Source organism: Daphnia pulicaria, chromosome 8 (assembly GCF_021234035.1).
Source record: "Daphnia pulicaria isolate SC F1-1A chromosome 8, SC_F0-13Bv2, whole genome shotgun sequence".
NCBI lineage: Eukaryota > Metazoa > Arthropoda > Branchiopoda > Diplostraca > Daphniidae > Daphnia > Daphnia pulicaria.
In genome coordinates, this window is record NC_060920.1 from 14,679,550 (window position 1) to 14,701,166 (window position 21,617).

Below are 21,617 nucleotides of genomic sequence, written 5' to 3' on the forward strand. Positions count from 1 at the left end.
ACGCTATGCCGTTTATGAAAAGAAAATGAAAATTAACGGCCTGGAATTGTGTAGGAAGAAGCTAGCGGAAACAGCCCTTCAAAAATAGACTAGTCATCAACAGCTTTTCTTTATATAGCAGATATAAAAATGAATAATAATACCCCCTCAAAAATGGTTTGAATGAAATAAGAGAAGAAAATGGTTATATAATAGAAAGAGTGGACGTATTTAATACCTTCATAGGTGGTACTCGGAGAACACAACACACACACACATGGCAGACTGGAGGAGGGTATTACCCCCCAAAACTGGTGGATCGAATATCCTCTTATGGGGTTTGATTAGTTTCGCGAAACTTTAGACAGCCAAACTGGCCTCGATCTTTTGTCATAGGCTGATGGAGCGCGCTACAAGGGTGTCTGTTCCCATTCATCTCTTCATCCAGGGAGAGAGAGAGAGGGGGGTAAAAGATTTTTTCGATTCGTAACATTATCGAGATAGAAGACTTGGATATAGAGTGTGAGAGAGGGCTATATAGAGAGACTAGTGAAGTTGATTCATCGCCACTCCCCACTGGTGGCAGCGACAGCAGCAGCAGCAGAGACCAGCAATGGGGGGAGGTTTGAAAACGTTGGCGTGATGAAGACGAACGAGCAACGGGACTGATGGATCGCTGTTTATATGGCTTCGCTTTTCTGCTGTGCTCCACATCGATGAGGGGGGAAATAAGAAGAAGAAGAAAAAACCCTGTCGTTTCTGTAGTCCCCTCCTCATTCTGTCTATGATATCTCTAAACAGATAAAGAAAAACAAAAAAACAAACTCGACTGGTATTGTCAATTACAGATAAAGGGAGCAGAATCTATCGGGGCCGGCCCCCGGTTCTCATCGGGTTATTTATGTATATCTATCGCACTCTTTTTAGCTGACGAGATATTGATTCGGTTAAAAGGGACATGACTCTTCCTGGCTGGGAAAAGACGTTGGCAAACAAAAAGTCTTCTTCCTATTCTCGCTCTCTTCTAATGATACTTACACTCTATATAACAGCCTCCGCTGCTGCTGCTGCTGTGTCTCGGGTTTGGATCTCTCTCTCATGATCGATCGGCCTTTGGTAATTGCTATCTGAAGTCTGGACTGGACTGACATACAAGACGGAGAGGGGGGGAGTTAGAAGGGGGTCAATGCACAACGAGATACACGATATCGCCAAATCCTCTCACGAAAAACCCGTCCCTCTCCATCTAGACTTCATCTTCCACCAACAGGCCCGCCAGCAGAAATGTGTCTCCAAACCCAGGAGCCAACGTAAACAAGAAATCGTCTAGCTATAGCTGCTAGCTTCATATGCAACCGTTGCGTGCATCCGCGTTGACTGCGTCTGAGTGACAGAAGACGGCCGAGATCAATCAGCTCGAGAAACCAAAAACCCCCACCCTAGAAAAAAAAAAAGATAACGAGCTCTCTAAGGTATCTCCTCGTAGAGAATTCACTTAAACTTAAGGGAGTTGTAGCTCAGGGCGCGGGATAGGTGGGGGTGCTTGTCAAATGTCGGGATCAACCCTCGTCATCTATTCGGCACAACTTGGATTAATTAACCAGATTAAAGAATCCTGTAGAGTGTGGATGGGAAATCCTTAGTCAAAATCCAGGGAGGGTATTAAAAGACAAAAAACTTTTTGGCAGGACAGCTTAACCCTTGTTGAGCTTCGGAGCGCATCTCTGCCAGCTAGCCTAGCTCTGCTGAGAGCAGACGCATCAAAATCGGGCGTGTTGTTAAGCTAGCATGAATAATAAATGCCGTAATGCCTCCTGATGTTTGGTTTATTTGATCGGCGCGGAGCAGTTTGAACCACCACCCCCCCCCCCCCATGTGGGTTTCTTCCATACACATTTTCTGGTTGTGTGTGTCAAATCCTTTTCAACAGCGAGCAGCCCGTGTTGTTGTTGTTGTTGTACATTACGGTTGAAGAGACTTGCTCTTTGGCCGGAAGTCGAGGGGTTGGCTCGTGAGATTCAAAGCACCCCACCTTCTTTTTTAAGAAAATCATAATTCAATAAGCTTTTTCCCTTTCATAGAGATGGAGGGGGGGGGGAGACTTTAACAGCAATAACCGTTTTGACAAGAAGAGAATGAGAGCAAAAGAAGAAAAAGAGACGTGGTGGGGTCGTGCCCCCGGGTGCCAGTAATAACGGAATCCTATCCGTCGCCATTCCATCCGCGTGGGCACTTGGGTTTGGTCGTTTCCGGAATAAATGGTTCGCGCGTGGATAACATAATATTTCACAGGTGGATCGCTCCAACAATGCACAGCAAATGCGCGATGTGCAGCTGCTTCTCTGATCTTGTTTCATACTACGTGGAAGAAAAAATTACGCGTACACACACACACATTTCCACATTTATTTTTGTGATGTGGGGTTTTATTTTATTCGTCGGGGGAAAAAGAAAAAAACAGACTTTTTTTTACTGCATACGTGGCGTGAGCGACAGGTGGCGCTGATGCTAGCTGTCATCTGTCAAGGGCAAAAGCCGATAGTGTCTGCTAGTCTTCTTCGTTCCACATCAAAACACACGTGTGCCCCCCTTAGAAAAGCAGGTAAATTCAATAGAATGGTTGACCAATCTTGCGTATCTTTCGAGACCGATCTCGCCGTTGGCTTTGTCAAATGAATTTTCTGTTCGCGACTTGTCGGAAAACTAAGGAAACTCGCCGTCCCAGTGAGAGTTCAACTTTTAGCCCCCCACCCTCCCTTGGAAAACGAAGCTCGAGTGCTATTTATAAACATTCTAATTCGACTCTTTTGTTTGGATATCAATAGGAAAGACCGTCGCCATGGAACTTTGCTGCGTCGTCCAAAAGTATGCTTGGGGGAAAGTTGGGAAATCGAGTCTGGTGGCCCAGCTTTCGCAAGGAAACTCAGCTGCCCCTGTTGTGGAAGTGGATCCCTATGCCGAGCTGTGGATGGGAACTCACCCTTCTGGCCCATCTTTAATTAAAACTTCCAATGAGCCTTTGCTGAATCACCTGCTCAACAATGTCGACTCACTGGGAGATGCAGAGAAAAAGAGTTTCGGGACAGACTTGCCCTTCCTCTTTAAAGCTCTATCAGTTGCAAAGGCCCTATCAATCCAGGCCCATCCCAATAAGGTAACAGCACTCAAACACCTCTTCAATCCATACAACACTGACAGGTCTTTTGACGCTTTCAAAATTAGAAACATGCTGAGGAGTTGTTTGCCACTCGACCAGATCTCTACAAGGATCCCAACCACAAGCCTGAAATGGTGACTGCTTGGCTGGGGCCATTCGAAGCCTTGTGTGGCTTCAGGCCTATAGCAGATATCAAATTCTTCATCCAAGGTTGGGCAAAATTGATTCGACTCTTTTGAATGAGGCCCTCGCGTTCGATTATCTAACTCTTTTTTTTTCTCTCCATCTCTTTATTTTTCTTCCCTTTTTATTTACCCCGAGGGAACTTTTAGAAATTGACGAGTTGGCCGCCGTTGTGGGAAAGGCAGCGTGTGAAGCACTAGTCAAGGCCGAATCGGATTCAGGGGAAATGCAAGCCCTTCGTGAATGCTTCTCCGCTTTGATGAACAGCAGCGAGGAATCGATTGCATCCGCGCTGCAGCAGTTTGAGAAGCGCATCCCGTCTCTGAGTCCGTTTCCGCTCTGATTTTTCTTTTCTCTTTTATTCATTTCAATGAAATGACGATGCGTCCACAGTTTTCCCTCCGACTAACAAACTAACACGCTAAACATTGGCCGTCCCCCCCTCAGGTGCCGAGAAGAAGGAATCGCTTCAGTGTGACCTTTTCACGCGGATCGCCGCCGATTTCCCGGGCGACGTCGGTTGCTGGAGCGTTTACTTCATGAACTACGTCGTCCTACAGGAAGGAGAGAGCATGTTCCTCGGTCCCAATGTTCCTCACGCTTACATTTTCGGGGGTACGTTTTCACCAGCAATCGCACAGTTGAGTGCACCTCACTGTGCCACCAATGCGGATGGGAAAAGGCAATGTGTGTGTGTACATTGGGGGACACACACACACACTGTATAATAATAATAATAATAAGCCGACTGCGGGTGACAGCTGAGCTAAGCTTTAATTAAGCCTATTTGCTGTGACAGATTGCCTCGAGTGTATGGCATGTTCCGACAACGTTGTCCGCGCCGGACTGACGCCCAAATTCAAAGATATCGACACGCTGTGCTCGATGCTCGACTACCAGCCGGGACCGGTCGACCGATTCCGGATGCAGTGGACCGCCGTCGACGCCTTTTGCCAAGAGTGCTTCCCCCCGGTGCCGGATTTCGCCATGGCCCGCCTGCGTCTGCCCGCCAGCGCCACCGTCGACCAGGCCTATCGTCTTCCCAGCCGATCCAACGCCAGCGTCCTTTTGATCCTGCAGGGCCAGGCCAGCAGCGCCGAGACTGCGGGAGACTTGAATTTCGGTCAAGTGCTTTTCCTGAAAGCCGGCCAGCAGTTGACTCTGAAAGTCAAAGGCGGCCAGGATTTGATCGTTTATCAAGCGTTCGCTAATGTTTGAACCCCCACACACAAAAGGGTCCAGACTTTTTAGAGACAAGAGAAAAATGGTTCAGATGAAGAGAGAGAAAGAGAGGAGGGTGATGAAGGCTGTCGTCTTTTGTTATGTTACTCGATCGAGATATTTATTATGTAGCCCCTTTTTCAGATGTGGTTGAATACAAAATACTTTGGTGTGTGTGGCTAAAATAAAGAGTCATCCATCACTTAAAGTTTGGCGGTGGGGGAGAGAAAAATACAATAGAGGCCGAAGAGAAAAGAGAGAAAAATAAAATAAAAATAAAAAGGAGAGTGCCCTGTGTCAACTAATGGACTGGCAGAGCGTGATCCAAACCGCCGATATATACCCCGACACAAGGAGGGGGTCTATGCATATACACATTCAAGAGTGAAAGAAGGAGGCACCACCCTTAAAATCGATAATCCCATCCGCCAACCTGTCACTCATCGGCATGTGCTGGAAAACATGGGACATTGAAACTTTCGGTTTAAAGATGCAGCCGGTGCGGTACGGGGGGTAAAGTAACGAAAGGACTCTAGTGGACAAATCAACAAGCAAACTCTACTGCACTGCGTAGTAGAGCCCAACGAGATATTTATTTAATTTTCTCGGTAGTAGTAACTTGTACGAGTTGGTGGCTGCTGACGAATTGGCCGGCTTGTCTCACTAGTAGGAGCGTCCGGGCAGTTGCGTTGCTCCGTGGTCTTGAGAAACTTTTGATCCAAACCAAACGAATCGATGCGATGGTGGACGAAAGTCAATCCGGATTCCGACGGTTGCCTCTGGCGACTTAAATACCAGAGAAATTCTAATCGAACGATAGAGATTTTAAAAAGAAAAAAATCAGATGATATCGATCACGGATTTTTTAAAAATAAAACTAAATCGTTTGCCGAGTAGATCTAGAAGAATGAATGAAAATTTTACGAATGCTTTTGCCGTTGAAAGTTTGGCAACTCCAGACGATCGAGTAGTTGGTGTAGTCGGTATCTAGGACCCAATAGTTGCCGTCGGCTGGAACAGGTCGGCTGAAAGAATTCGATGGGAAAACGACGCCTAGTTTGGCCTGTCCTTTTGGCGGTTCGATCAGCCGGGCAGTGCCGTCGACCATGTTGAAACTCTTCGAGCTGACACCAAGACGGATAGAATGGGGATATAAACGAGTCAGAAAAAGGCAACACACACAAAAAAGAAAAAGAAAAAAAATTCTCAAGTGTTTTGTGAGTGTGGGGGGCGATTGATTATATAAGAAAGGCCAGAAAAAATATTCAAACAAATCGAAAAGAAGATTTTCCCTTTTTTTTCTTTTTTCTTTGGCATGGCGCCGTGCCACGACATCAGTCGCGTACCTATCGAGACATTCTCCACGCCGCGATAATCATAATTTCCTGACGTATTTTTTCTTTACCTTCGCCTTCATCGGAAAGTGCGAGAAAAGAGAGGCTCAATCAAGGCGAACGATGCGCCCATCTCTCGGTCGGGCCGTCGTGAGGGAGGTGGGCGAGCAAGAGAGAGAGTTTGACTCGACGAAACGCGCAATTCTCCACGCCGAATCGGCATAGGCGATGGTCGTCAATCTCGTCGTGTCGCCTTGAGATTTTAGGAGGGAAACGTGCGCGCCCAAGTCTTTTTTTCTTTTTCAATCGCTTCTTCTTCTTTCCCTTGAACATCTCAGAGCTCGCGCAAAGCGCATCCATCCGATTACCATAAGATCGTTCGCTCGTGTGGTGGTGGCCGACGCACTTCGCTTCTTTGTGCCAAAAAATATGAGACGGAGGAGGAGGGAGGCCACAGCAGCAGCCGAGGAGACACAAAACGGCGTTGGCGTTGCGCAAGGACATCACGCGGACATCTACATACAACTTTCGACTGGGCTGACCTATTTTTAAACACACGCGCCAGCAGTCCGGCAATTCACGGTAAAAAACCAATGACTCGGGTAGTGTCCCGATCTCTTCTTCTTCTTCTTTCTTACCACGGGCAGACTATGTGTCGCTCCGAGCCAACATCAACAAACATTTGCGCCGGTCGTTTGCCAGCCAGAGAGAGAGGACTCCCAACTACAAACGATCCCATCTCGTCGTTTGGCTCGGAAAAACAGAATGGCCCACCCTGCACGAATAAAAAAAAAAGGGCCAACGCGTTTTTCGTTTGTTTTCTTTTTTATCTCAACTGGGGAAGAAAGTAAAAAGAGCAGCAGCAGCAGCAGGAGCTGCAAGCAACAAGCGACATTATGTACGCCACCGTGATGTCAACACCTGATCCAATAGAGTCGTCGTCGCTCGGGCGTTGATGGTGAATCCCGACGGGAGAGAAAATGTTAAAAAAGAAAAAAGGGAGCGGGATTTTGGGCGGTCGCCCGGGCGACGAGCGCGAATATAATTATACAAGCGTTTCTAACTGACATATACGAGTGTCTGTTACAACGACGTCTGACTACTACTCCGGGGGAAAGAAAAAGGACACTCTGTTTGTATTCATTCATACGTCAACAGCTCAAAGGATCGAGAGTGGGAAAAAAACTTAAAAATAACTGACAAAAAAGTAACGTTTTTACCTGGTGTTGAAACTACGGTTGATCACTCGGACGTTGCCATCGGCCAGCAAGGAATAGTTGGCCGTCACACAACTGGCGAACGAGCTGAAGACGGCCGGATAACTTTCAATTTCGTACCAGAGGCCAAGATACTGGAAATATCAAAATCAAAAATTTGCAACCGGTTAGTCACAATTCGTCACAGATTTATCGCGACAAATCAATCGGGAGGCGGTCAAAATGGACCGACGGAGTCTGTCGGCTCCGATTTAAGTGTGCGCCGTACCCTGTGGAGGTCGAAATCGCGAACGACGTCGAGCTTTGGACACGGTTGGTCGAACGTCACTTGAGATTGGACACGGGGCGACAAGAGCTGCACCGCCGTTACGAAGACGACCAAAAACTTATGGATCGGCATTTCTAAATCCGGCCAATCTAACAGGAATGCCAATAGAGAATTCATGACAATCAAAAAAAAAATATCAAATAAAAATATACAAGTTGGAAAGAAAAATGTGTGTGTAGTGCAGTGCGTACAAGAAGAAGAAGATGCTAATGCGATAGATGCAAAGTGGACGTTTGAGATTGACGTAACGTGATGTTACCTACTGATATCGGCGCAGCGTGATAGCTCTTTTCTCGGTCCTGTTTGGCCAACGTCAAAACTCGACTCTATTCTTCTATTTTATTTTCCTTCTTCTTCTCCGACGTTGTTGCGTATAGCCTACTACTACTACTATATTAGACTTGATATTTCTCTTCTCGTGTCGAGTGCGCTCGACTGAGTCCTGTCTCGCTCGGTTTTTATACGCACGGGGGGAAAAGACTTGGACATTTTGAGGGACGGACGTCCAGCTGGAAATCGGAGCGCCATCCGAAACGGTACAAATACTTTTTTTTTTCTTTCATTTTACAGCGTGTGGGTTTGGTTTAGAAACTACACACAATACCAACAACAACAATAAAAATGGAAAAGAGAAGAAAAAAAAAGAAGAAAGTAGAAAATGATGAAATTTTTCGAAAAGAATTTCTTTTCGGTCCGTCAGAGACGGTCCTTTCGTTCATTTTGGACAGGCACATATAAAAGCCTATCTTCGAGGGAAATCCGGATAGCCGCTTGCGTCGTAACTAAACTCACAGTTTCTCGGTACTACTCTATACCCGACGCAAGCAGCAACTTGGACAAGCCAAAAATGTCTCGACGTCCGCTCAGGGCCCCAAGGCCGCCCAGCGCCGCCACCGCCGCTCTCCAGCGCCCGATTAATATCGTAAATAACATGGTTTCCTTTTTGATCAACACAAAAAAAAAGAAGAAAAAAAAAAGTTTTTATGTGTATCCGCCATCAGCAGGAGCAGATGAGAAAAAAAAACTAAATAAAAAGAGATATAGCTCTTTTTATAGGAGCACAGCACACAGCGCTCATCTTTCTTATTCATCTTATAACTTCTTGTGTCTCTCCCACCCGCACCTTCTCCACCTCGCTCATTCTCTTTGTGAATTCGAGTCGTCAATGCGCCTACGGCTTTTCCGTACATTACCGTCAAAGTAGATGCGACTCACGAATGTCCCGTAAAATGTTGTCTTGTCTTTTTTCTCCGTCCCATTTTTCTTCTTTCTTTCTCTTTAGTTTTTGTGTTTGTTTGGTTTCGTGTTTGGTTGTTCCCGACGCCAGAGAGAGAGAGAGAGAGAGATACAACTGTAAGCATTCCGCCGTCTTATTCTTCTTCTTCATTGCCGTGTAAGAGAAATTCCCGTCTCCAAAACATCTCTTTTTGAGTTGTTGTCACGCACGCCAACTCGAACAAGGTTATACAGACAACATCGAGTAGTACCTCCACCAAGCGAGGAGCGAAAAGGAATCAACCTTTCACGAGAACCATCTTTTATTTTCCGCCTCTCGTGCTATGCGGGACTCTGAACAGTCCCACCCAGACAAAGTCGGGAAAAAACTTTCATGTCGATTTATCTATATACAATAGGAGAAGAAGAAGAAGAAGCTCAACAAACAATTGTTCGTATTTTTCGTGTGTTTCTGTTACATATTTTGGCGTGGGTTCGTCGCAGGTTTCCTTTTCTTGTGCGGTTTAGAATAAGCGGCATCGCTCCCGCGTGAAAACCCGCCCCGGCTGATTAAGTCTCTTCTTCGACTGACGTATATAAAAACCCACAAAGGGAAAGAATTTTTTGGTTCAAAAAGAAAAAAATAAAGATTTTCAAAGGGGGGAAAACAAACGCGCCAAAAAGGAAAACAATACGTCGGTAATAACCTTCCACACAACATTTTTCCCGTCTTTTGACTTTTTTTTTTAATTTTTTCTTGGCTGATCGACCGCAAAGTCATTTAGATTAATCAAGTCTTCTTCTCAGTCGCTAACCCCCGGGGGCGGCTGTTTTTTCTGTGTGTGTGTGTTGTTCGATGGAAATATGTTGTGTGTGTGCATTTGCGCTTAGAGCCTACACCTAATAAAAGTATGGTATATATATCTCTCTGTTTCTCTCGACGAACTTGGGATGGTATTTGTCTATGTGTGGGAACTCGCTCCTGCGTGAGAAAAATCAGTCCGTCGTTCTCTCAACCCAAAGTAGAGGATATCTACCCCACCCCCACTTTGATACGGCAGGGCTCTTAATAGAAGCAACAAACCGGGCGCTGTGGCGGTTGGTGGTAATAATAATAATCCCAACTATAGAAAGAAAAAGAAAGGGTCCGCTAAGAGATTTCACACAGATAGAGAGACAGTCGGGTGTGTGTGATCCAAGGGGGTGAATCCCATCCACCAATAAGACAAATAAACGTAACGTGAAAGAGAAGGAAATGACCACGGGGCTAGAAAATGTTATATAAAGCAACTGATGAGCCCACCACCACCCGAACACAGTTAAAAAATGAGAGCGCAAACAACTATATGGTTGCACTCTCGGCGGGCAACTACTATACACATATATACAGCGGTCGTCCGTGTAATTACACGCACCCACAACCGGGAGGTGGGGGGGAATGCCTTATATACACTATAGCTTCCACCTAATTGGACCAGGACGGTAAAAGAAAAGGAAAAAAAAAAGGGAAGAGTTTTGAAGGTGTCGGGGATCATCGTCGTGTTTTTCTCACCGTTGTTCTCGGCTACGTACAGGATTGAGAGGATGCCAGCGAAATTGGGATCATCCTCTCTCCTTCCATGTTGTAGTACCGCACGGTCGTATCTTTCGGTATACTCGAGAAGAAGAAACAATCCAATTAGTTCATCTCTCGAGAAAAATGAGCGAGCCCTTATTAGAAAACATTAAAACACCCAAATCTCGGTGTTTTTCTTGTGGATCATCTTGGAGGATCTGTTTCTCTCTCCATATATTTTTTGAGTATTTTTGTTTTTCCTCCTTTTCGGTTTTGTTTTGTTTTTGGTGTTTGTCTCTCGGCCAAATGAGCGTGTGACGACGAGGAAAAAATCCTCCTGCCAAGCGACTTGCGGTCGTTTGTTTGTTTGCCCAGATTGACAAAACAAAAACCCGACACGGGTTTCAAATTTTCAGCTTTCAGCAGAGACATAAGGAAGACACAACAAGAGTCTAAGTCTTAAGAAAGAAAAAGGGGGTCACCTCATCTGTCAGTAATCATCTTCCAAGACCAAGAAGACATCACCCCGCGTCCCTTCTGTCTCCTATTTTCCTCCCCCTACCATCACCATCATCCAGCAGCAGCAAATGAGAAACAATATGGATATTTTCTTTCCCGAGAAGAATGGAAAAAGCAGACCGGAAAAACACACACACACACATATGGTACGCGACAAGAAATACAAAAAAAAGAGTTGATTGTATTTTCCAGCTCGAGGAATTTTTCTGCCAACCAACCAACCACATGGCACTGAAGAGTTGGTTTTTGCGGCCAAGGACAACAGATTATCCTTATGGGTCGCCCCCTTCTATACTGATGCGCTTAGACTTGTATACACCTTGGGCAGGGAGGACACAGTTCAGCGGGAAAGAAAAATAACAGAATAACAAAAAAGAAAAGAAAAACCCCATCAGGCCAGAAAAAGAAGACAACCCGGTGCTGTAGTGGTGGCGGCCGTGGTTAGGTTCCAGTGTAAATGTTGTTCTTGGGCAAGGTTCAAAAAATGAAAAATAAGGAGCTCCTCATTGCCGAAAGGAAAAGAACCACCTCAGGTAGAAAAAAAAGTCAATGACTATGTGCATCTAGTTCTCCATTCTTTTACCTTTCTAATAGACCGCCACACAGAGAGAGAGAAAGAAGCACAGTGAATCTATATTGACGCGTCCTTCTATTTCTATGTATGTGTGCTTTCAAGATTTCTTTTGTGTCTTTTTCCAGCAGGACACTGGCAATGAAGAAAAGACCCCCGAAAAAGTGAGTAGTACTCGAAGGCCGACCTCATCTTCTTAACCTCGGGTGTTATTTTACCTTTCGTCGGCTTCCCCCCTAGCCCGGTAGATATTCTCTGTCTGTGTGACGAGGGTCCTGCTGATGATTTCCCCTTTTTAACTTCACAATCTGCTAGTATTAGACTCGACTCATTCTATTGTTGACAACGTCGTTTCGGCTTGGCCGCTTGTTTCTTCTCTCTCAACACAATTGCGCGCGTATCCCCCCCAACTTCTTCTTCTTCTTCGCCTCTTAATCCGTCTCACCTGGCGAGTCAAAAGAGACCGCGCTCCAAGGGCCGGCGGTATGCGACACACGGTCACACAAAAAACCTCTGGCCGACCGCCGATCTCCGACTGCCACTAATTCGGACACGCTTCTCCTTCACATTTATTCTTTTTCTCTCTTCAACGCTCGGTTGTATAATTCAACAACAACTGGCAAACCTCACCACCACCACCACCGCTGGTGCTGCGGCTAGCCGGCCCTGGCCGGCCGGCGGACCCTTTTTCCCAATTCATTCTTCTGGATAGATCTAAATGACAATCATAAAAGAGATTCCCTCGCCCCTAATAATAAACAGCGGCAATTTCATTTCCAAGAAAATAAAGAAAACCAAGAAGAAACAACCACAAAATGTACAACAATGTCGAATTTCCCGCCTTTGTTTGAGTGTGTGGGTGGATGGCTATTCGCGGGTTTGTCTGCTGCTGTTTCAATATCAAAGTTTTTTTCCCGGTGGACTGGAAAATATCACGAATGTTTCTTTTATAATATAATATAAAAAAGAATACACGTAAATAATTGCGCGATGGCCTCGCTGACGCGTTGCGAGGGAGACATCACAGTCGGAACAACAACCCAAAAGAAGAAGAAGTTGCAACTTGCAACAAGAAGAAGAAAAAGAAGAAGAAAGTTTTTTCGGGAGACACAATCTTGATAATACAATGCGCTTTTGTTTCCCCCCGTGTCTGATGAAAAGATTTCCAGCGAAGACGGGGGGAGGAGTTGATTGCTACCTGATAATAATAGACGGAGGAGGAGGAGGGCGGCGGTGACCAGCAGCGTGAATATCATGGACGCTAGAGCGTGTGTATGTATATAGACAAGTCTTATACAAGGGTTGTTGTAAATATAGCGGGATCGAGCGTCACGGAATCTTGCCCTCATTATTTCTCCGCCGTCTTCGTTATACAACAACAGCGGAAACGGCGGAAACAACAACAACAACAATCAGAAAAAGGGACAACATTTTTCCATTCATTTCGTTTGGGTTTTTTTTTCCGGGGGGTTCACGGACCCAAACCCGGAACGAAGAAAAACGAACCAAAATTTTTGGGTTCCGTGGAACAATCGAAGTCGGAAATCATTGGCCATCGCTGCACGGGCACTAATCGATTGTATGGTTGTTGCTACAAATATTTTACACCGTACAACCGGCCGGAGAAAAAAAAATTAAAAATAAAAGTTCAACTTTCTTAACGGGTATAGCCGCAGAATGTCGATGCCGGTGTTGCGGTCGAGAAAAGAAAAACGGCCATCTCCCCCCCCCCCCCCCAAACCCCAAACTCCCAGGTACATAGGACAGTCAAAGACACTTTTGCGGACACTTGAGGAGGAAAAGAAGAAAAAAGGTAATAATAATAATAATAACGTGTACACCTTTTTTTCGGTTGTGTGTAAACTCCCTTAACCCCCCCACTTGAAGTTTGTTCTATAATGAACTCGAGGACTGTATGTGTGTACCTTGCGGCTTCGTTGAAAATTGTTATTTTTCCTCTTCTTCTTCTTCTTCTTTTTGCGGTTGACCGACTGTGAAAAAAAGGGACGAGGACACGTCGACTACCCGAAAATGAGCGGGTCGCCGAAGAATTCGACGAAACGGACACCGGTCATGTCGTGTGTGTGTTTCCCCTCCGCAAATGTGTACGTGGGTGTGTTATTTCCTCGAATTGGTCATTTTTCCTCGTAGACCTTTCGGGTGGCGGAGGGGGTTTGCCTCCCACTACTACACCAGCACCTTACTATTCGTTAGCTTTTTCCTTGGATCCCTGTAATGGATTTACCGCCGCCCGCCCGCCCGCCACTGACGCGGCCCCGCCGTCCGTAATTGACGCCGCGGCATAACAAATTGCTCCCTTCGCGCGCCACCACGTCCGTCACTGGGCCTGGCTGGCTGGGTGTGGTATTTGTATGTCTGTTCGTGCCGGCCCCGCGACGCGTAAATACTTATTTATTTCGCTACTACTACTACTCCTAGAAAGAATGAAAGAAAACGGCGAATGGCAAATTCATGGGCCGCAGAGTAGGCAGACATGCACAACACGCCGGGCCGGGCGGATACCAACGACCGCACATCTCACAGGCTATTTTCTAGACGCGCTAAACCTTTTTCCTTCTTCCCCTTTTTACCCCCCTCATTCCCATTTAACGAAAAGGGCCGGAAGAACCCCCCACAGGTGCAGAGGGAAAAGAATAGGAAAAAAAGAAAAAAAGAGAAAACTTGGTTTATTAGATATCCTGTGTGTGCTGCCCTTTAGTTATTCCTGACCAATGGGGGGAAAGACGAATCGACACGAGGAAAAACTAAAAAGAAGCGGAGTCGGGTCGATTTTTATTCTCATCGGATCTATTATATGTGTATATGTATGTACAACTAGTAGAGTTTTTTTTTGTTTCGTTTTGGGTTATTTACCCCATCAGACGTGTGTTGTTTCCACTTGGGACCGGCCGAGACCGCCGATATTTAATTGGCCGCTAAAAGTCGGAAGAGATCATCAATTATCCGCTTTCAGTTTGAGCCGGTTTTTCCCTAAACTTTCGTTCCATCTTTCTTGCTAGCTGGATAATAATAAAACACACTAGACGGTGGTGCACGCCATCACGGCTAAAATACACACACAAATATTGAGGAGGGATGAGCCGCCCGTCTGTTTGTTAGCGCGGCCCCTTTTTTGTTCAGAGTCATCCGACGTAAATTTTTCTGTTGTTTTTTCTCAGGGAGAGCTAGAGACTTTGTATAGAAATGTGTGCCTCCCTCTTGTCTTCACAACGCGCTATTTGTAGTGTGTGTACACGCCGTTCAAAAAATAGCTGAAGCTAAGTAAAGTAAACAACAACCGTCGGGGTGAAGAAAAGAAGATAAAGGGGGAAAATGAGGGACAAAAACGAGTAAAGTTTAAGAAAAAAAAAATGATAAAAGGGGGGAAAGTAATAGAATTTATTTCTATTTTGGCTTGATCGACGCATTGGCCTGTGATGAAAGATGGCCGGTCTTGTTCCCTGTATGGGCTGTATCATCATTACTAACAATGCTTTGTAAAAGAGGGTTGTTCTTCCACTTTGCTGAGTCTTTTAAGTGGCGCAGAAAAAGGGATGAGAGAAAAAAGGTTTGGGGTTTCCCATCGAATAATTCCGCCGTGTGCATTTTCTCAATTGAATATACTATAACCAAACGAGATGAAGAAGAAGAATATAACTGGCGATTTGCTCGCAGATGCGTGTGCGACGGCCGAGGGGGGAAAACAATTTTTTCCTGGTTTTTGAATTGAATCGAGAAAAGTGTCGTCGTCCAAGCCACGTCGTGACGGCAATGTTTTTTGGGGGGCTTGAATACAAGGACCTCAAGCTGTGCGTTTAGATGCACGCAAGTACTTGACCGATAGAAGAAGGAGAGAGTCCCATTGCGTGCTGATTGATATTCACGTCGGATAAGCGAAAAAGAAAAGAAAAGAAAAAGAGAAAAACCAGAGGTGGGAAAAACGAGCTGGATTATCGAGTGAACTCGCTTTTAGCCAGCTCTGCGGTTGTTGTTGTTAGGAGGCTGTCGGGACACGACGGGCATCACTTGGATATCAATCACCTCCCCCTCGAGCCTCTTTTGTTTTATAAGCATCTCTTTCTCTCTCTCTTGTTCGCTAGCGAGAAAAGAATAAGTTCTTGGGGTTCGATTGTCAGATTGATGATGTTCAAAGAACTCGATTGGCTTTCGAGTTGGATAGATACACGAAGACGGGCAACAATGGCGGGCGGGAGAAGCCCTGGGTCCGTCGCTGCTGAAAACGATGCCCCACAACGGGAGACGGCCTTCCGCCAACAATGGGGCCAGGGATTGTGTCTGAATGCGCGTGACGTCTGAAAAAAAAACCCCTCAAAAACCCCCAGCAGATACTCATCTCTGCTGATGACTGGGCAAAGAAACAAAGAAATCAAAACCAAATCTAATGGGGATAAAATAACACCCACCAGAAATGTGTACTATCCTCAAACACGTTCGCGTTCAAAAGTTAGCGCATACATGAAATTAATGTTAAAAAACGACCGTTACGTTATACACTACTACGTGTACAAGCTTTATATTGGAAGTTGCACAAACGTGAGTTCAATAGCATCCGGCCCCTCCCTTTTGTTCAACATGCAATCGAACACACACAAAAGGACCTCTTGTTTGTTTCAATTCTCCTCTTTTTTCTTTTAATTTAAAAAATAAAAAAGAGGAACGAGTTTCAGTTGCTGCTGATTCGGATCGGACGTTAAAAAGAAACAGCTGACACCCAAGTGAACACGCCCATGGGCTTATTTATTTATTATATTTCCTTCAAAAAAGAAGTAAATAAATAGAATTTCCCGGGGAATGTTTGTTAAGCCGGTTAACCACCAAAAAATCGAATCGTGGTTATTCAATTTTTCCTGTATAGATAAGGGGGGGGGGACTAAATAATCGGCACGCGCACCTGTGAATTTGCGATAATCTTCATCAGCTTCTCCTTTGTTGAACGGCTCCCGACGGGCCGTCGACGGTAACGAACCCTGGCCAAACGATTTCCAAATCCTCCAAGTGACAGTAGAGACTCTAACGCAACCCAACCAGCGGCGGCGGCGGCGAGAATCGTGATCCAACAATCACTTGGTCTATTCATATAATACAACCGCACCAAAAGGAAACGTCCGTTTTCTGTTTGGTTTGCATCAGTCGCCTTTTGTTTCCTTCCCCCCCATTTTCTCATTTTAAAAAGTCCCCCAAACCGGGCGTCGGTGGTGAATCGAAATATTCAATAAGTCATGTTTCCAAGAGAGGGAAAGTTCATTAAAGGCCTTTTTAACGAAAATAATAATAAGAAAAATAAAAAAGGAACGAGACAATGCTGAGGAAGAAGGAAGGCATCAAGAACACGACGATATCCTTTTGTGTCAGACATCAAAGAAACCCTTTCTCGCACCCCCACCACCCCATTTGGCTGTATTAATTCCATTTGTTAATATAATAAAAGGGAAAGCGTTATTATAAATGTAAACCCCCCATTTCATCCGTTCAACTTTTCCTTTTCTTTCTTTCCTCCCCCCGTTAATATCCTAAGACGATTGTGAAATTATATTTCGAGAACTCGCCGTTTCTTGTCACTTTCATTCATTACGACTCCCACGTGCCCTCCACATCGACCGCTGCACTCAGCAGCCGACAAACATTTCATTTGTTTATATTACAAGTCGTTGGAGGAAATTGGGCTAAAGGTTTTTGTTTTGTGTTTTTTCCTGGATAAATAATCTTGACAGTTGGTACATAAGTCCGGACTGTAGCGGAACCGGAAAGAAATAAGAAAAGGAATAAAAATATGAAGCAGCAGCACCTCCGATCGCTTTGCTCTCCGGAATATATTTTCTGTTTTCTTCACTTCTGGTCTTCCGCTTTTCATTCGACTGTTATTGTTGTTGTTATGATTATTATTACGACTATTTACTGCTGCGCTTGGGAGAGTAGTTTCTCGACAACATTATATTACGGGAGCTGGCGATGATGGCCGCCCCGAGGAGCTAAGGTTTGGTCTGGTATATCTATACACATTTCATTTTCCGGACATTGACAACAGGAAACGTCCGAGAGCTGGAAGGAGGGGAGGGATATAAATAATATAGGCGTCGTTTTCCCACAGGCTTTTTCTTCTTTCGGTGAGAGACAGACACTGACAAGAGACTTGAGAGGCTATTTTCAATAACGCCGATGATGGCAGTCGTCTAATTCGGTCCCGTCGGTTCTTATTTTAACTGTTACCCGCAAGATTCCGTCATCGTCTCGTATCATCCCGCGTGAATTGCGTGAATTTCCATTTCGCCCCGGCGCGCGATAACGAGATGGCACAAAAGGGGCGTGACCTGATGACGTCTTTGAGGAACGGCTTGGTCACCGCCATTCCTAGAAACTCGGCAAAAAAAGAGATTTTCTCTCAACGACGACGTTGATATGTGATTATAAAATGGCGCATCACAGATGTGAATGAGCCAATAGTTGCCCCACCATTGTCGCTTTTTACTTTTCTATCTGATGCAACTGATTTTTTTCTTTTTTTACATATAATTCCCGGTATGCTAAAAAGGTGGAAAAAGAAAGAAAAGAATGAGACGTCTGAGACAAACCCACAGCAAAGTTGAAAAGAAAAAAAAAAAAAAGAAAAAGACGCCGCCGTTGCTGATGCTGATGCCGACATAAGGAACCAAAAAGAGAAGTGAAAGACCCAAAAGAAGAAGAAGAAGAAGAGCCAGAGGGAGGCTTTATTTAGAGTCGACCCGTCTGGCAAAAGCAAATAAGCATCTAGTCAATAGAGTTATTTACATTTTCTATGTGTGTGTGTGTGTGTCTTAAAAAAGAGAGAGAGAAAGAAAAAAAAAGTTCAAATAATAATAATAAAAGAAAAAAGGGGGGATATGTATAAGAAGGTATTTAAAAGAAAAAAGAATCAAACAAAAAAATAAAAATAAAATAAAATAAAAAAACTGGGTAGAAAAGACACAAGAGAAGATGGAGTGGAGTTGTTGGCGATAGCGACCGATGGGGAGCTGGTGGGTGGACACACACGTGAGGATGTGGCCAAAGATTCCTGGACCGCGCCAGCAGCTCTAGCGGTTCCGTCCTATTGCCAATGGATTTCTATCAACACCTTGTCGTGTTTCTTGAGTTAAGAGAGTTGGGAAGAAGAGAAGAGAAAGAGAGGGAAAAGGGAACGCTCCGACTGGTGTCTGGCATCCGTCCTTTATGTATCAACTTCGGTTGGATTCTTTGATTTTATTTTTTTCTTGTGGCTCGTGTCGTCTGTCCCAGAAATGGACCCACTCGGCGGCGTAGAGTTCTCTTGCCAGTAAAAAAAGTCAGTGCAAGGGCGTGAAATGCCATCAGATTTGGGATTTTCCGACGTTCACGTGAGTCCAACTACCCTAGCCAAGATCCTCCTCTTCTTTCACACCGTCAGACACACAGAGCCGCGATATAGGAATGGAAGAAAAGAAAAGAAAAAAGAAATAAGAGTCCTATAGGGTTTTCTTTCAGATCGACGCAACAACATTTTTTCGGTTGGAAATGTTCAAATACCGAACACGACCTTATAGCGCCGGAATAGAAAGAAAGAAAGAAACATTATTCGGCCGATTTTTTCTCTTTTCAAATGAAACATCAGTAGAAAAGGCCCGGGACATCCAGTCCATTTTTTAAAATACAAATACAAGAGCAAATAACAAATGAGAAGAAAAAAAAAGATGAAAAAGAGTGAACGGTCATCTTCCATTGAATCCATCTTTTTCTCGTTTCTCATCAGAATGGAATCGGAGGAGAGCCGGACTCGATGGATCGGGAGGAGCAACAACATCACAAGAGTTTTGGTTATGTGTGCTCTATGCGGAGAAAAGTCTATAGCATCCAGGACACACAGAGTCTAGAGTGAATGACGAGTCGGGTCTCATCAAGGTCCCTTTCTCTAGTCGCTTCCCTTGTTGGCCAGCTCCGCCAAACCCTCCCGTCCAATTCCAATATAAAAGGCCCAGGGACTCTATGTAGGGCTTTGATGACATCAAGAGGAGCTATACAACATTGGCGGCCCAGCAGTTCGCTCCGTTTCCACCCCGTTTTCATATATATTTTCGATGGCATAATACGGAGACAACGACGAGAGGAACAAACAAAACGCTCCACGGGAAGAAAGAAAAGGAGCCAACGAGAGGAAATCGGTTTTCATGATGTTTGGTAGACGTTGAAGAAGGACTCTCGTGAGTCTCTTCCCAAACTTTGGAGATTCTATGGGGCTGGTGGATGCCGACACCACCAAGTCGATAATATGGGAAACTGGCAAGAGTTTTGCGTTTGTGTTTTGAAATAGTTTTAGAGGAGAGAAATGGCCGGCCAGGAGCTTTTTTGATCAAAGGGAGGAAACGTCCAGCTGCACAGCAGAAACGGTTGCCAACAACATAAAGGGCTGAATAGGAGAAGAGGAAAACGGAGACGTTTTGGGGAATCTGGTCGTTTGATTGGCCGCCCTATTTTATTTTATTTTTGTGCCGACGTTGTTGGAAATATATAAGAAGAGAAGCTCGGCGCTGTTTGTTTTCATCTCAAGTTTGTCAACAGCCGAAATGGCGAAGGCTGAAAGGGTGAAGAGAAAGAGAGAGAGAGAGAGAAAAAGGGGCAAACAAGAAACAACAATAAACATTCGAATCAAATCTCCCAACAACCGACGACGCCAGCTCCTTTTGGCTAAATGGAATCAGTTCCGTGCCCCGCTCTGTTTGAGCACACGACAAGATCGACAATAGAGTTTGAGAAGAGTTTTTTTTTCTTTTCATTTTTAGTTACAGGCAACTAAATACATAACACTAAGGAAAGAGAGAGAGGAACGATCACAAACATATCACGTGTTCACAACCCATTCCGCACACAATGGGGGAGCCATCCAGCAGCTCTAATAAATAAAAAGGAAAAAATAAGAGGGGTCCCTCCGCACTTCACAAACATCAAACGGCACAAAGTCGAGCATCCGCGTCGAGGATATGCAGTCCAGGCCATGCAACCCACTCGACCAGACTCCCAGTCCAGGGGTATATGTATACGATGAACCGTTGAAAATCGGAAAACTCTCCTCCCATTTTCTCGGACAAAAAAAGTAGAGAAAATAAAATAAAAAACCCACCCGTCACACACATCACAGAATTCCCCTCCACCTCATTCATATTTGAAGCGGTGGGGAGAATAAATAACAAAAAAATAACCAAAAAATGGAGAAAGAAATTTTCAGTTTTTTTTCTTCTGTGAAAATGAGCAGACCGCGCGTATCGTATTAGTGTACGAGGGGCTGGCAACACGGTTTGTTCATTGTCAGGTATTATTAGTAGAAACGAGACGGAGAAACGTCCATCCGTCCCGACTCTCAACGTCCATCCGCTCCGGTCGTTAAATAGATGACCGGCCGAGGCTGCAGCTCTATAGGCGCCTTCTCAGGTCTGCCGGCCGGCCCCACCAAAGTGCCACATGTCTTTTTTTCCTTTTTTCTTTTCGAGGGGTTGATTCTGTGGTGCGATTCGTGACGGCCCGCCGTCCATATAGCCAGCCGAGAAGTACATAGATAGATATAAAGTCGATTCACACATTCACAAGTGAGTGCCTGAGAGTGTGTTTATAAATGGACAACAATCACAGCTCATAGACGTCTCTCACAAAAGAATGGGAGAGAGAAGGGTCAAAGAAAAACGACGACGACCCTTTCTCGACATTGCAAAGAGCCGCGCGCTATTTGAAATGAAAAAAAGAAAAAAGAAAAAGAAAAGTCTGATAAAACGTGTTAAATCTGAATGGTTTACAGACAACAAAGTTTCACACACAAGCCAATAGACTTGGCTAGTCCAAGTCAGTGAAAAATGTTTGGGGATATGACTCTCAATAGCATTCCTCTCTCTCTCTCTATGTGTGTATGCATATACACAGATGGATAGATGGATGTAGTGTGAGTGTATATATATATACAAGAGCAGCAGCAGCAGCAGCCAGACTCGCAGTGATTCTTTAGAGAAGAAAGAAAGAAGAGAAGAAAAAGTGTAATGCGCCTCTGATGGATTGGAATGCGGCCGATAGATGGGCAACATTCCGGCGGATCAAGAAGAGGAACGTCTGTATATATCCTATATTGGTCGATGATGGTCATTCCCTACACACGAGATCTTTTTTCTCCCCCCTTTTATTTCTTGTATGGGTATTATGGAGGCAGAGTCAATCGGTGAAAGCTCTGCGCTTTTCTATGCATCATCCGTCGCAATACGATCTGGATGATGAATAATGCATCCGAGCGGATATCTCTCCGCCGTCGCAGTGTGGAAGCGATAAGCCAGTCGACTGGGCTGTAATGGT

General features: G+C 45.0%; 2 protein-coding genes across 5 annotated transcripts in view; one reads left to right on the plus strand and one right to left on the minus strand.

Moving 5' to 3' along the window:
• The first annotated feature begins 2,474 nt into the window (after window positions 1-2,474).
• Window positions 2,475-4,725, plus strand: LOC124312121 (mannose-6-phosphate isomerase-like). Of its 2 annotated transcripts, none has more exons than XM_046776596.1 (6): window positions 2,475-2,581; window positions 2,805-3,133; window positions 3,202-3,346; window positions 3,469-3,645; window positions 3,767-3,934; window positions 4,119-4,725. In XM_046776596.1, exons 1-6 carry the CDS (start codon window positions 2,485-2,487, stop codon window positions 4,535-4,537), a joined length of 1,335 nt encoding a protein of 444 aa, XP_046632552.1. In that variant the 5' UTR covers window positions 2,475-2,484; the 3' UTR covers window positions 4,538-4,725. The 2 variants fall into 2 exon arrangements, with proteins under 2 accessions (XP_046632552.1, XP_046632553.1); XM_046776597.1 differs by lacking the exon at window positions 2,475-2,581 and adding an exon at window positions 2,609-2,703.
• The window catches only part of LOC124312172 (apolipoprotein D-like), a 48,628-nt gene continuing 31,643 nt past the window's right edge, over window positions 4,633-21,617 (minus strand). Inside the window, exons 1-5 of one of the 3 annotated variants that reach the window (XM_046776677.1) lie at window positions 7,683-7,862; window positions 7,360-7,508; window positions 7,095-7,225; window positions 5,465-5,664; window positions 4,633-5,345 (exon numbers count right to left, since the gene is read on the minus strand). In XM_046776677.1, the coding sequence (XP_046632633.1) occupies window positions 5,137-5,345; window positions 5,465-5,664; window positions 7,095-7,225; window positions 7,360-7,491 (672 nt within the window). In that variant the 5' untranslated portion in view covers window positions 7,492-7,508; window positions 7,683-7,862 and the 3' untranslated portion in view covers window positions 4,633-5,136. Of the gene's footprint in view, window positions 5,346-5,464; window positions 5,665-7,094; window positions 7,226-7,359; window positions 7,509-7,678; window positions 7,863-21,617 lie in introns of those variants that run through there. The other 2 variants (XM_046776676.1, XM_046776675.1) reach the window with 2 other exon arrangements.

Coding starts and splice junctions, on each gene's coding strand:
- LOC124312121 (XM_046776596.1), top strand. CDS start 2,485: ATGCTAGCTGTCATCTGTCAAGGGCAAAAGCCGATAGTGTCTGCTAGT. Junction 2,582..2,804: donor TGCCCCCCTTAGAAAAGCAG/GTAAATTCAATA, acceptor GGATATCAATAG/GAAAGACCGTCGCCATGGAA. Junction 3,134..3,201: donor TCCAGGCCCATCCCAATAAG/GTAACAGCACTC, acceptor TTTCAAAATTAG/AAACATGCTGAGGAGTTGTT.